Below are 14,468 nucleotides of genomic sequence, written 5' to 3' on the forward strand. Positions count from 1 at the left end.
TATAAGTTAGCACTCACCACTTTTTCATACTAAAAGTTTATGCTATACAATTCAAGCAGTTTTGCTAGTTCATTATTGTTTGGAATTTTTACTAGGTTAGTTGGGTGGAGGGGAATTCAACTCAGTTCAATAATTTGGCTAGTAAATGATTAATATAGGGTATGCTAAAATAAATATGACACTCGGTAGTACAATTTTGGAACGACGGTAGTAGAACTAATAAATACTCCAAAAAAGTTAAATATTATAATGATCCTAAGCAGATTGGCCAATGTGTACCTTCTTATAAATGTCACCCAAAAAATTGGTGATTGGAAATATTTCATCCAATTCAATGGACATATACTTCCTCCATCTTTTAATACTTACAACATTTCCTAAAATAGGAATGTTATAATACTTGCAACTACTATAATTAGAAGGTTTTTTTAAGTAGAAAGTGGTACTATTACCGAGGAAGTACATTAACATTCTAAACCCAATTCCACAGCTTATTTGTGTAATCGTGTTAATTTATTCGCTAAGTAAACTGGAAAGAAAGTATTTATAGTTTTGTAGAAATGTTAGAAATCCTACAGAATTCATCCATTGTCAAAACTATTTTCAACGGTAATAACCATGAGAAATAATTACACAAGCATTGAGCATATGGGCATAAAGATTAAAGGCATCGTTCACTACAGTACAATGCAAGAATCCACCTACCTTCAAATCCTTGCCCTGCCCCGAAAGATCATCGCCTAAGACTTCGTCGAGTATACATTACCATTTGTAACTAGACATGACATTAAATTAATAGACAAATCCACAAGATAATACAGGTTGATTTCATTTTTAGAGTACATAATTCCTGCAATCCTAACCATAAATTAAATTTGTTACAACTGTCAAAAACGAAGATTCCAGTCGCACCATCCAGATAGAGAGTGGAAGGCCTCAGCAGCTTAACCTCAGTAAGGGTTGTAACGACTCCGTCCCCGACCACCGCTGTTATAACCACCCCGCTTTCCTCCACTAGAAGAGGCCCCCCTACCACCACCACCACCACTTCTACCGCCTCGATGTTGCTGTGGAGGGGGGGTCTGTGGATGCACTCCAGGTTGTTGCCTACAGCCAGATAACAAGGCATTTTACATGTCAGAGGAAAACCACACATCTCAGAGCAAAGAGGAACAAGGAACAAAAATTCATGTTATTACTATGAAGTTCAACATGGAAAGATATGCAAAGGGATAAAGGTCAAATGCTGCATACTTGTGTACAAAACTGAAGTTGAATTTGTGTGTCATTGAACCTATATCCGGCTATATGCATTGAGTTGTAAGTGTAACACATCAAATTATAGAGTTTGCTCTAATACCATACTACTCGTGTCGCACAATTAATTTACCCATAACTATTTTGAGCATGGAGCATCAGAAGTATTATCTCCAGTCATATCATTGTATGATTTCAAAGACGCACCATTTTGAGATCAAAGGGCATCTTCATTTTGCACAAGTAATTTAAAGAATATTTGGTTGAGCATAAACCCTCCATGTTATTTAGAAATCCATGCCTTGTTGAGCATTGAAGGCTATTATATTTCTAATCCCCCAAAACCCTCCAATTCTATAACTTGTTTATTTACATCGAGCTGCTCCACCAAAAGACAATGGTGATTGCATTGTGTTACATAGTTCAAGATCAAACATTAAGGAGACAAAGGTCCCAACAATCCCAAAGTTCCATCTTAAGAGCCTTAATATAATCACAAATAAGCTCCTGTAACTTGTTAGAATATTGGCCTAGCAATTGGATGAACAGGCCAATGCATCTCCATTTTCAGTAGTTGAAGCAATGTTCCATTGTTTGCCAAATTTCCTAGTATTCTCTTGAATCTAAACTATGGGCCACAAAAATCAAGCTCCAAGATACCTGATAATTTGTACCTCCAGATTCCAGTTACATAGCACTCATTGCCTTCTGCCACAGCACTATGGAATACAGTGCATAACTAGTCCTATCATTGGAAGCCCATAGAGGACAAAAGTTCTCTCTTACAGTTTTTTTCATCTACTGCATATTTTTTATTTTTTTGGTACTTTTGCTAGTAGATGATATATGGACTTAAATCTTCTTCAGATTGTATCAGCATACCGATACTAAACACCAATATACTGGAGCACAATCAAATTTCAAAAAAGTCACACGACTTTCTGAACAGCAGTTTTAACTTCCTTGGAAATAATCTAAACTGTAAGGCACCAACAAAATGAAATCGTTTTTAATGTTGAAAATAAGTACTCCATAAGAATGGCTATTATATCCTTCCCTGCCTCTAAATACCATTGTCTTGCATATAAAAACTTGAGAGTTGCTGAAGGTATTAAGTAGCACATAAAGACGAGATTTTGATTTGACCAACCTCACAAGCCAAGGACTGACCTACAAGGAATTATATGGAAGGAGTGCTGCAGTCACACTTGCACACCTCTGAATCTAGATACAGGAGTACTACTAGTCAACCAGCACTAAGTTTGAAAGTTCTAGACAATACAGGCCTTTATCCTAAGAAAAATCTAGTAGCCCGAACAAAATATACACCAAATTCTGACATTTCTTTCCAGAATGGGAGATTGCCATTTGAAACTCAGAAAGAAGGAATATGTATAAGAGAGCAGTAATTGTTCAGCAACAACAAACGTAAAGCAGCAATGTTCTTTCTTTTATCCCAGTTAATTAAGAGAAGTGGGCAGGGCCGCAGGGGAGAGAATTAACAACCCAAACTAAGACGATTAAAAGGTAAAAAGTAGAAACTTGAAAAAAAAAAAAAAAAAAAAAAAAAAACATGAATCAACAGTAGTAACTTACAGTACATATCCAATCCTTCCATCTGGTAGAAGCATCGGCATCATTGCCATACCAGCAGGACCTGAACCTCTCCCGCCGCCATAAAGTAGTGGCTGAAAAAAAACAAGACTAAACGTCAGAATTCAACCTGAATAACAAGGCACAGGGAACAGACTGGTACATCAAACTTCAAAAAAATTATAATAGAAGTTAACAATAAAAATATATCACTTCTCATTTTGGTTAATGCTTCAATTATGATCATTTTATGCAAGACACAGAAAAACAGATGCAAAATTAAAACCTCAGTTATGTTATGTAGCATCAGAAAACTTTCTCAGAACTATTGAACAATAAAACCTTATTCCCAAAATGATTTGGGGTCGGCTAACATGAATCGTCATAAGGAACCTTCCAAAAACAAGGTGCAGACAACATTAAAGCTACTAGAACATTTACCCACATCCAATCCATATAATACTCCCTCGATTAGAATAAGGCAATATTTTCTGATTACCTATCATAAAAGGTACTTTAAAAAAGCACATTGGAAAAAAAAAAAAAAAAAAAAAAAAAAAGAAAAGAGCCCAAATCCTCCCAAGGCAATGCTAATACAATCCATATAATACTCCCTCAATTAGGATAAGACAATATTTTCTGATCAGCTATCATAAAAAGTTACTTTAACAAAGCACAAGGAAAGAAAAAAGAGGGGGAAAAAAACACGAGCTCAAAGTCTCAAACCCTCCCAAGGCAATGCATAGACTTTAAGCTTCCAACACTTTTTCTAGGACAATTGCAATGTTCTCCCTCACTTGGAAAAAAACAGAACCAAAATTCATAACAATAAAAACTCAAGGATTCCTCAGCTCGATTCCATTCAAATCACTTCTAGATTGCAAAAACTAAAATCATAATAATCCAGGGTTTATATTGTAAATGTTCTAAAAGACTAAAATGAAAAATAGCTGCAGATATGCAAATCTTAACTCTCTAAAACGCTCAGGTGCACCTCTTTGAATGCACCTCGCCTAGATTTGAAAAAAGTTTTCTACCCCAATCATCTAGTGCTTAAGGCACGCCTTAGACAAGCTCTTTCATATACTGCTCACTCTATTGAGTTAATAATAGATAAATATTTGCAGATAGGCAATTCTAAAAGCTCCCTCTATTCCTTTTAGTAGCTCCTGCCTTTTTTTTATTCAATGTTCCTTTTTGTTTCATTATGGAATATTTCCTTTGATGTCCTACAATTCCCACTTTAGCCCTTAAAATCTTTCCCTTGTCATTATTAGACTATTGAAAATCCTATCATACACTAACTCCTCCCAAACTAACCAATTAAACCCCAATTCCCCACCCCCTCTTCTCTAAAGTCTCTTCCTCTTGACCATCACAACCAACTTCACCAGCCAACAACGCATGAAACCCCAACGTGAGATCAATCCATCTTCCAGATACAACTCACTACAATATAAACTCCAGCCTCCTCTGCTTCTACCTTGTGGCCGGCCCCCTCTCTCTCCCTTGTCTAACCACGACTATGCCACCGCCATCTCCAATCTTGAATGCCACGCTAGTTCCAAACGGTTCACTCTTGTCCTTATGTTTTAATCTTCTGATTGGAGTTTTACAAAAGTTTAAATTGTGGTGGTGTGAATTTTGGTGTTGTTAAGTTCTTGGGGGAGTCGAATAGAAACCTAGGGGATATGTATTGACTATTAAACTAGCAAAAATCCCCAAATTAGCATCCTGACTTCCTGAGCTTTTTCAAATATGAAGATTCCAATAGCTTGTGGCTTTTGAAACCCTTTACATGACAAGAAACACAAGAGTGCCAAGGGAACAAAATCTATTAATTTGGGTTATGCAAAATGAAGCAGAATGATCCTACAGCTAAAAGTTCATCAAAATCATAACTGAATAGAAAAACAAAGAAATTAATATCATTTTAAAAAATTATAATAAGGTTGCAGAAAATTCTTTGTGAAGGGTGAACCAAACATGTGATACAGTCACAATAGTTCCCATGCCATGCAACTCCTAAGTTATAACTCACTCTAAACAAGTAACAATCATTGGTCCAATTTACCAACTCAAATCACAACTATAAATAATTTGACATAACAGAAAGTCTAAAAACCACATCAGACACCACCATAATGGCCTTTAAGGATGATAATATAGTATGAAGTCAATTTTTCTCCTCGCAATTTAAAAGAAATTCTTACTTGAGTTAGGCCTGGAGTCCCTGGACCACCATATCCTGCACCAACAGCACCAAATCCCCCACCAAACATGCCACAGCCAACACGAGGCCCGTAATTAGGAAGTAAAGCCAATCTCTGATGATTGGACCCTGATGATGATTTGTCAGCCTGTGGCTTTGCCAAAGAGCAATCTAGAACTTGACCTGTGACCCCCAAAAAAGCAATTAGCAGCATGCATTAGAGGATATAGAATCCAAGAGAATCCATCAGGACCAAACAAGCGAACCAACAATATTACCTTCAAGTTCATATCTACCGGTGTTCTTCAAAGATTTCAAAGCACTTGACCTTTCTTCAAAATGCACAAAGCCAAATCTGCTGTTCTCTTGCCCAGCTTTTGCAGGTGGCAAAACAACTTTGGTAATTTTCCCATGTCGCCCAAACAAATCCTTTAACATATCTTGCGTGACATCTTTGGGCAGGTTCTTGACATAGACAGCCTTAACCTATCAATTTTACCCACATGAAATTCAATTACTTACACATACACTTCACACCATGAACCAAATTCAAATCAACAGTTAAGAAAATTACAAATGATGCAATCTGTCATTATTACACATAAAAATACTTGTATAATAATAAAGGCTCAATGGGCTACTTAAGGGATAAGTATATCCTGACTTCAAAGACATCTTTCCTACAAGCCAAAAGTTCATAATTTAGGGGTGAAGTGGTGGCTCGTAACTTCATAAGTCATAAAAAGCATGCCACAAAACATAGCAAACAACATATTTAACAATCAGTAAGGAGACTAAGGAGTAAGGACTATACTCAATGTAGTGCACTCATGCCAATAAAAAGTACACCTACATAGAAAAGCAAGCATTCTCAAGCCAATAATTAGATAGATTTATCACTGTATTAGCAATTTTTTTTATATCACCATTATCTGATACAGCCAAACATGATGTTGGATATAGCATAATATTCCCCAATCAGTTGATGCATTTAATAAAGTACATAGGCTGCATCTTTAAAATGTAAATCCAACTCATAGAGTGTGTTATAAGGCAGGCAGCACAAATATGAAATGGCAATCCAAGAGCCTATAAGAATCCATGATTATCACATATATTAACAAGATTAAAAAAAACACAAGACCTGACAAAATACACTACCAAAGGTATAAAATTTATGCACCTTAAGACACTCTAAAGGCTATCATCCACAAAGCTTTGTGCCTTGGTACACTGAGACACATTTTATTATATATAAATCTTCCCTCTGTCCATACATTAACTAAGTAATTGAAAAGGCACAAGACAACAAAATCATAGCTACTTTTTGATGGTAAAATGCTAGAAGAAATCAAGTACTGTAATTAGGTATCCCAGAAATTATTTGCAGGCCTCTTAAAATTACTAATTTGAACAAAAAAACAATGACACAGATAATTCAACACTTGTGCAGGGAAAAGTAACAGAGTAAGATACCTCAGAAACTCCAGAAGATTCTGCATTTGATCCGCTCTTAGGACTAGGGTCAGCCCAACTGACTGTAGGAGACTTATCACCAAGCCTGAAATCAGCTTTTGACATCTTCTGTCTTGCATAGTCAGCACAAGCATGATTATAGTACTCAATGAATGCAAATCCACGGTTACGACTGGAATTTTGTAGGTCCTGCAATTATATATCAGATAACCACATTAACAAGAAGAGTATCAGTAAAACATGCCCAAATTATAAAGAAAATTAAGATATACAGGATGCAAAGGAGATGCATTAAAACCTTCAGGAGTTCAATAGCAATCACTCCAGGCCCAAACTCTGAAACCGCATTCCTTAAGTCTTCTTCTCCCAAAGTTTTAGGAATATTACCAATAAAGAGCTTATGCTTAGCTTGTGAGGAGGAACATCTTACTTTCTTGCCCTGAAAAGATATACAAAAAGGTCAACCTACTATAAAAGTGATAAAGCCTCCATCTATCTTTTTACAATTATCCCCTTTCCAATACATTGATGAGGCCTTCTGAAATGCACCATTACTGTTCTCAAATTAATCAGCATGTATAACTAATTTGCATTAGCAATTAAGTAGAGACATATATTTAACCATATTAGATGCATACAAGTACTCATGAGGTGTATTCTAGATGAAAGCCCTCTTATAAGATAGAACAACGAAGAAAGCAATCTCAGGTTACCTTCAGTTCAGTGCCATTCAATTTTTCCATAGCTTTAGAGGCCATCTCCTTTGACCTGAACATCACAAAAGCATATCCTTTGTTTTCACCTGGCTCTTTACCTTTCATTATCCTGACCTGTAGTCACAAACAAACAAAGTCAAAAACATGTCATCATTCTACATCTAAACCAGAGTAGAGCACACTGAAACAAAAAACGTACCTCCACGACTTCTCCTATAGATTCACAAAATCCCCTCAAATCTTCCTCGGTAGCATCTTGAGGTATATTACCAATATAAACTTCTGAACCATGAGGAGGAAGTGCAAGGAGCTCAGCATGCTTTTTTTTGTCATCCCCTTCCACCATATCAATATCAGCATCACACGCTTTTTCAGTACCATCAGCCTCTTCCTCTTCTTCTTCTTCTACTTCTTCCTCTTCCTCCTCTATCTCTTCCACCTCCTCTTCTACCTCCTCCTCTTCTTCCACCTCTTCCTCCACTTCTTCTTCCACTTCTTCGTACTCAACCTCTTCCTCTAATGTTTCTTCAGGATCATTTTCCCCATCCAAATCTACCTTCTCCTCATTTTCAATCTCCTTTTCTGGTTCACTGGCCTTCTCATTAGTATCTGGGACTGTAGCTGCTGCTGCAGCGGCTCTCGTCCTCGGCATCTTGTAAATCTAATCTGGAAGGCTTGCTAAATTGCTGTGGAGGAAGCACAGAAGCCGGGTGCAACCCAAAAAAGAAAGGAGAAAATGGTAGAAAGGAGGAGCAAATGAAAGGCCAAAAGGAGTTGCACGGTAAGAATCTCAAATGAATCTGTGCCATGATTTACGGCACCAAGGAGTTTGAAAACTGAATGAACAATAGAACTAACAGAAACAGGCAAGAAAGAAAACTGAATGACAAAGAAGAGGATGAGGAGATGCTCAACAGGTGCAAACAATGAATTTTAATCCGATAATTAGATAGGGACTTCTGCCCCAGACAAGCAAAAGGCAAGTTTTAAGTTTACATCTAGCGATTATAACAATGGATACAGATCAAGAGAAACAAGAAAAAAAATATAGTAAATAATGTGAAATTGGTATCGAGGTAGCTTTATAGCTAAGAAAATCGCAACATTAATTCCATGCTTGGGGGTAATAAGAATCCACTGCCCAGATTTGATAAGCCGAACATGGGGAATTATACAGGAGGGGCGGCCGCCCTAGGCCCAGGGAAAAGAGATTTAATTTCACATTCAATTATCTCCAAAAATACATAATTTTAGGGATATTTCATTCAATATTCTAAGAATTTACGAACCCTAAACTTAAAGCACTGATAATTAAATTAGATTAGACCAAATGTAAACCCTAGATTGTGAAATTGATGCGATGATAACAACAACAAACAGCTTACCTTAGAGGCTGCTTCAATGGGGGATACAAGAATTAGATTCAGCGGAGAACGCTTCAATGGAGAACGTTGAGTGCGCTTCAATGAAATAACTCAGAGAGGTAGGAAATAGGAATGGAGGCCTTTAAAAGCCATGACCCGCCATAGTTATAATATGGGTCGGATAAACAAATGGGTGTGGATCTTTATATGATCGTCTAATTACGAAATAAGTGGGCTTTATAAAGGTTTTAAGTAAACATGTTTTAAATATCATTAATAATAATATATATATATATAACTATATACTAAAACACACATCAGCAATGATACGTGTCATTTCTTGATGTGTCCTTAATTATTATTTTTTTGAAAAAAAAAATCAATCATAGAATAAAATCTTATACAAAAATAATTTATTATATATGTTAATAACAAAGATAATTACTTTAAATATAAAATATGTGATTTACCTTTTCACACAAACATTTATGACTATAATAGAAAATATTAATATGATTTGCGACATATAATGATTTACTACACGAGACTATTTATATTTTTTTTCCCATAAAGTTGTTTATTTATTGATTAGAATTCACAATAGAGTAGTGCATATACTTTTACTACCCCTTGAATGATAATAACCCCGCTCTTCCCCTTCTCTAAGTGAAAATGACTATACTTCATAATATTAACATAAACACACACAAAAATCTCATGAAGATCAATATTACAGTATCATTTATTGCCCTCATCCAAAACATGTTGATGCTATATATAATTATGTATTTGAATACAATATCTACACATCAATATTTCAATTACTTAATAGACGATTTTATTACTTTGTATTTAAGAATATCAAATTATTCAATTTATACTTATTAGATATATCCACTTATCTTTCATATTTTAATCAAAGATTGTCCATAGTGTTTTTAGATTTTTTGTTTTATTGTTGTAAAATAACCAATTATATTGAAAAGTTGATATTAATTTATTAAAATTGTCGTGCATAGCACGAGACCTAACCTAGTTTTTAATATTTCCATACACCAAAGCTTGTATCAATTCTTTGTAAGTTTTTTAGATTTATTTTTTTAAAAAAAAAAAACAGTTGAAATTACATTAATTAAACTGAGTTTACAACAAACGAAAGGACAGTAAAGTAACATAAGTTACTATTGGCATAAGAAGCCCTTACACAATACCAATTAAGGTCATTAACGATATTTACCTTTAAGCTATTACAACGAGTGAGGACAACACATATAAGGCTTACCTATATACATTTAAACATGTTATGGGACTATTGATAGAACAAGGGAAGTTGTTGATGATGTTTCGTGTTGTGCAAGGTATTTTCTAACATACAACTAAAAGTATATGAATGTTGCTGAAATGACGGAGACAACCCAAAATCAGTATGTCTTACCCTAAGGGACCCCTGTAATTCAAATGGATAAAATTTTCTTGAGATCTATGCTTCATAGTTCATACATGTCAATCACATTTCTTGCAATCTGACAAAACCATATCTTTATACTCCCTCCGTCCCATAATATAGTTTCTATTGTGTTTTTTACACGGTATTTAAGAAATGGGAGAAGAAGTGGAAAAAAGCTAGACAAAAGTTAGACAAAAGTACAGGGCAAGTGGATAATTTAAGGGGGAAAAAGTGAAAAGTGCAATTATAGACAAAAGTTAGAGAGAGAGTGAAAAAAGTACAGTGCAAGTGGATAAGTTAAGGGTAAATTAGAAAGTTCAATGAATGAAGTAAAAAAATAAGGGTATAATGATCTTTACATACTATTCAAAAATAGAAACAAGAACAAAATTTTGGGTTTCTAAAATAGGAAAACATAAACTATATTGTGGGACGTAGGGAGTATATATTCTCATACAAGGTCATGATGTTGTAATGACTTTTACCGTTATCACATACAAATGGGTTTAACAACACCTACTACCATCCTCCTTCAACAAGGGTTTATGTAAATCTGAAATTGAAATTTTGCTACATCTCCCAACAAACATAAGTAACACCACTTCCACTAAAGGAACACATTTTTATCAAAACTAAAGAGATTAAAAAGTGCAATTCCAAGAGTCAAACGACTCCATTTCATCCTCCAATTAACCTTGAATTCGACTTGTCTTCACTTTTCAATCTATTATATTGGGTGCTCATGAAATCTAAGTTTTATTTTTTAGAAAAATTCACTTTAATTTATTAATGTGAACTTTCAGCGATTTACTCTCAATAATTCCAGCTTACATTTATTATGGAGCACTATGAACTTTTTGGGTTGATTTTCTTCCACTAGGTCGATTTACCAGTAACTTAAAGAAAGGGTTAATATTATTTTGTAAAAGTTATGTGTGATGTGTCGCAACATAATTGGTCCAAATTTTTTTTGTAAAACAAGAAAAAAAAATAATTAAAAGCCCTTCCTAGCCACCATCCTTCCTCCCCTTAGCCCCAACCCCTAGCTCGACCGAAATTCGACCGCCCCCCACCCCTAACAATCAATAACAGCCGGTCGGCCCCTCCTTACCCCTAAAACCACTCAGGTGACCCACCTACACCATCGAAACCACCCCCCTTCCCCCCATCCCCAAAATAGCCCCGCTCTTCTCAGGTCGATGAAACTGCCCCTCCTCCCTTCCCTTGTCGTCGAAACGACCGATTTTTTAGCCCCCTCAATTGGAAATTATTGCCAAGAAATTAAATGTAGTTGTATTACTCAAGGTTTTTGTGGTAGATTTTTTTAGATTTTTTTTTTTACAAAAAAATAAAAATAAATAAATGGCATTTATTGTTCTCAAAGTAGTCATTATAATGGTAGTTGTTGGTAAAATTTTCTTAAATTTTCACAAAATTATCCTATATCTAAAGTATAATACTCCCTTTGTCCCTTTTATTGGATACGTTTTGACTTTTACACGTTTGTCAATACACCTATTTGATTATTATTCCTTACATACTTTTTAAAATTATAACGATTGAATTTTAATAGAGCATTCGTTGAGATGAATCAAACATGATCTCACGTGACTCTCTTACTTTTGTGAGTAAATTTGAGCATTATCTAATACTCTCTCTATCTCAGAATACATGACACAGTCAACATTGCACACACATGTCAATGCACTACTTTGACTTTATTTGTATATAATTAAATATTAATGAAAATTATATTTTGAAACTTTATATATATACCTATTTAACAACATATTTTATGATAAAATATGTTTTTATTTTGTTAGTAAAAAATTATGATCTAAACTAATACATGAACAATGAAAAAAGTCCAACGTCTCATATATTTTGGGATGGAGGGAGTATTATGAATAATGTTTAAAATCTAAACATAACCAATAAAAAGAAACGGAGGAAGTATTATGAATAGTATTTAAAATATGATAATAACCAATAAAAAGAAACGGAGGGGTACCCTACAAAATTAATCATCCTAAAGTTTTTGTCAAAAAAAAATATCATCCTAAAGTAATTGAAACACTTTAATATACATTTTTGTTGATACAGAAAATTATTTTACCTTTAATAATTTTGCTCGTATATTTATTATAATTAGTTGATACTATGAAATTTTATACAATGTATCAATTTTTTTGTGCATATTATTTATGAATTCAAGTCAATCTCCTAAAAATTATGCCGATTAAAGTGATGCGCACTTTAAAAAATGGAGGGATTATTTTCCTTGCATTAAATGTCTGAATTTATTATAAAATGATTTATTATAATTGTAGTTAAATAAAGATATCTTAATGAATGTTATTTTTTTATAGTAATTATTTATATCAAAGTTATCAAAATTGAGATTCCATTTTGAATTAGAAGGGATTCAAAATTATTAGAAAGCTAATTATTCAGTGAGGTCAAGTGATCGGAATGCCTAGGTGGAGGCCGCTTCCGATCAGTAATATTAATGTATAATTAATATTACAGATTTACAGCTTAATCTTGACTGAACCCTTCGGGTCACACCCCAATCGAGTAACCAATCCGAAACGACGAATCAATCCGAAGAATTAGATGAGTCATTAGAGTATTACGTACAAAGACGTCGAATATCGAGCTTAGAGCGTCATAAGTCGAGTCAAATTTAGAATTTGGCGAGACGAGAAATCAAGCAAACGACAAGTTCAAGCTAAGTCGTAGCTTCGCATTAGCCTAGCCAAACGAAGGCTAGGCTAGCATAGGGCACCAACTGCATCGCATGGCTATGCCGCAAGCTTAGCTTGCTGGCCGAGCAAGCTTGCAAGGCTGGTGCACCTGGCCGCATGCATGCTAGCAACTGGCGCGCCATGCGTGCTAGCGTGCTAGTGTGTTGGGCCTCGCACCCAGAGGTAAGCAATGCAGCAGCTAGGCTGCGCTTAGCACGAGCATCGCATAAGCAACAGCAGCTCGCTATGCGTGCTTGTGCTACGGGCCATGCATGCTTGTGTGTTAGGCAGCGTCGTATAAGCAGCAGCAGCCCGCATGGCGTGCGTGGCCTGCTGGCTGAGTGTAGGCTTGTGCGTGCGTGCTGGCTGGCAGGCTCGCATGGAAAGATGATTGAAGTTTTGGGAGCCTTTGCCTATAAATACCAACTTTAGAAGTTGGGATTACTCACTTGAGTTGAACTCAATAAGGCATCTCCCAATAGGTGAGAAAACCTTTAAGTTCGTAATACTCTAGTATTATTTTGGTCTAGCCCCGACTAACCTTTGGGGTAGGGACTGTTCGAGTCGGGTGTTGAGGGTGAGAGATGTTGGAGGCTTACGCATTTGCGAAGCTAACTCTTTCAAGTATGAGCTCTAATAAGAGCGAAGCACACGTCAAGGGTATGATCGTCTTTCTCTCTCTCTTAGTTAATTAAATATGTGATTGTTAATTAATATGCATGTTTAGTCACATTAATTTGTGTGCGGATTTTTGGAGGGTTTTATTCCGCGTAGTGTCGGACACTACGAAACCCAACATGGAGACCTTTAAATCATCTTGTCACTAGTTGATAATCAAAAATCCAACAATTTCTCTTTGATTTTCCTCACTTTCTCTCTCTAAAAATTACTCCTAAGCTAAACCCTAAAAACTAGAGAGAGAGCTAAAACTAATTAAGAGGTTCATAAAACTAAGCTCCCTTTTCTTATTACCCTAAAATGGGTATTTATACAAAGTTAGGAAAATAGAAAATAAAAGGGGAAAATAAATAAAGAAAGAAAAAGAAATTAAAAAGAATTAGGAAAAGTAAAAGAAAAATAAAATTATAAAACCCCCAAATCCCACAAAAACCGTCAGACCCTCCTTTCTTCTTCTTCGATTCTTGGCTGCTCTAAAAATGGGGAATGATCCCCTGCACCTCACTTCACCAAGCTCCACAATCAATCATCATAATTGAATCACCACCATTCATCCTCAACAGCAATTATCGAGCATCAAATCAAGGCTATTCGATCTTCATTAAAATCACGTGCGAAGCTCGTGAAATGGTTCAGTCAAACCAAGGGTAGGTTCGGCCGAACTATGAGTTGGTTCGATCGAACCATGGGTGTGTCCGACCGAACCTCTTCAAACTAGAAAACTTCTAATGTTTAGGGCTCTTTTGGCACTCCGATCGAACTTCTCAACAGTTTGCCCAAACCATGTCGATTCTGTAATTTGCTCTGATTTGGGACTATTTCTTGCGGCTTTGGCGGTTTGGTGATTGGTAGCGCCGGGGTGCAGGTGGCGGCTGCAGTGGTGTGGTGGCTGGAGGTTGCGATTGTAGGTGGTCTATGGTGTGAGAAATGGATTGGTGGGATTGCGGTGATGGTGGTGGAGATTGATGGTGGTTTCGG

General features: G+C 35.7%; 1 protein-coding gene across 1 annotated transcript; it reads right to left on the reverse strand.

The window, feature by feature from the left end:
- Positions 1-588: 588 nt before the first annotated feature.
- On the reverse strand, positions 589-8,781 carry LOC110729553 (heterogeneous nuclear ribonucleoprotein Q-like). Its single transcript, XM_021909298.1, has 9 exons — positions 8,640-8,781; positions 7,454-7,940; positions 7,252-7,368; positions 6,837-6,977; positions 6,539-6,727; positions 5,341-5,548; positions 5,064-5,245; positions 2,854-2,945; positions 589-1,107 (listed from the first exon to the last, which is right to left on the reverse strand). The coding sequence occupies exons 2-9, from the start codon at positions 7,904-7,906 to the stop codon at positions 951-953; spliced, it is 1,539 nt and encodes a 512-aa protein (XP_021764990.1). The 5' UTR covers positions 7,907-7,940; positions 8,640-8,781; the 3' UTR covers positions 589-950.
- Between the last annotated feature and the right edge of the window lie 5,687 nt (positions 8,782-14,468).

This window comes from Chenopodium quinoa, unplaced genomic scaffold (assembly GCF_001683475.1).
Source record: "Chenopodium quinoa cultivar QQ74 unplaced genomic scaffold, ASM168347v1, whole genome shotgun sequence".
NCBI classification, from domain to species: Eukaryota; Viridiplantae; Streptophyta; class Magnoliopsida; order Caryophyllales; family Amaranthaceae; genus Chenopodium; species Chenopodium quinoa.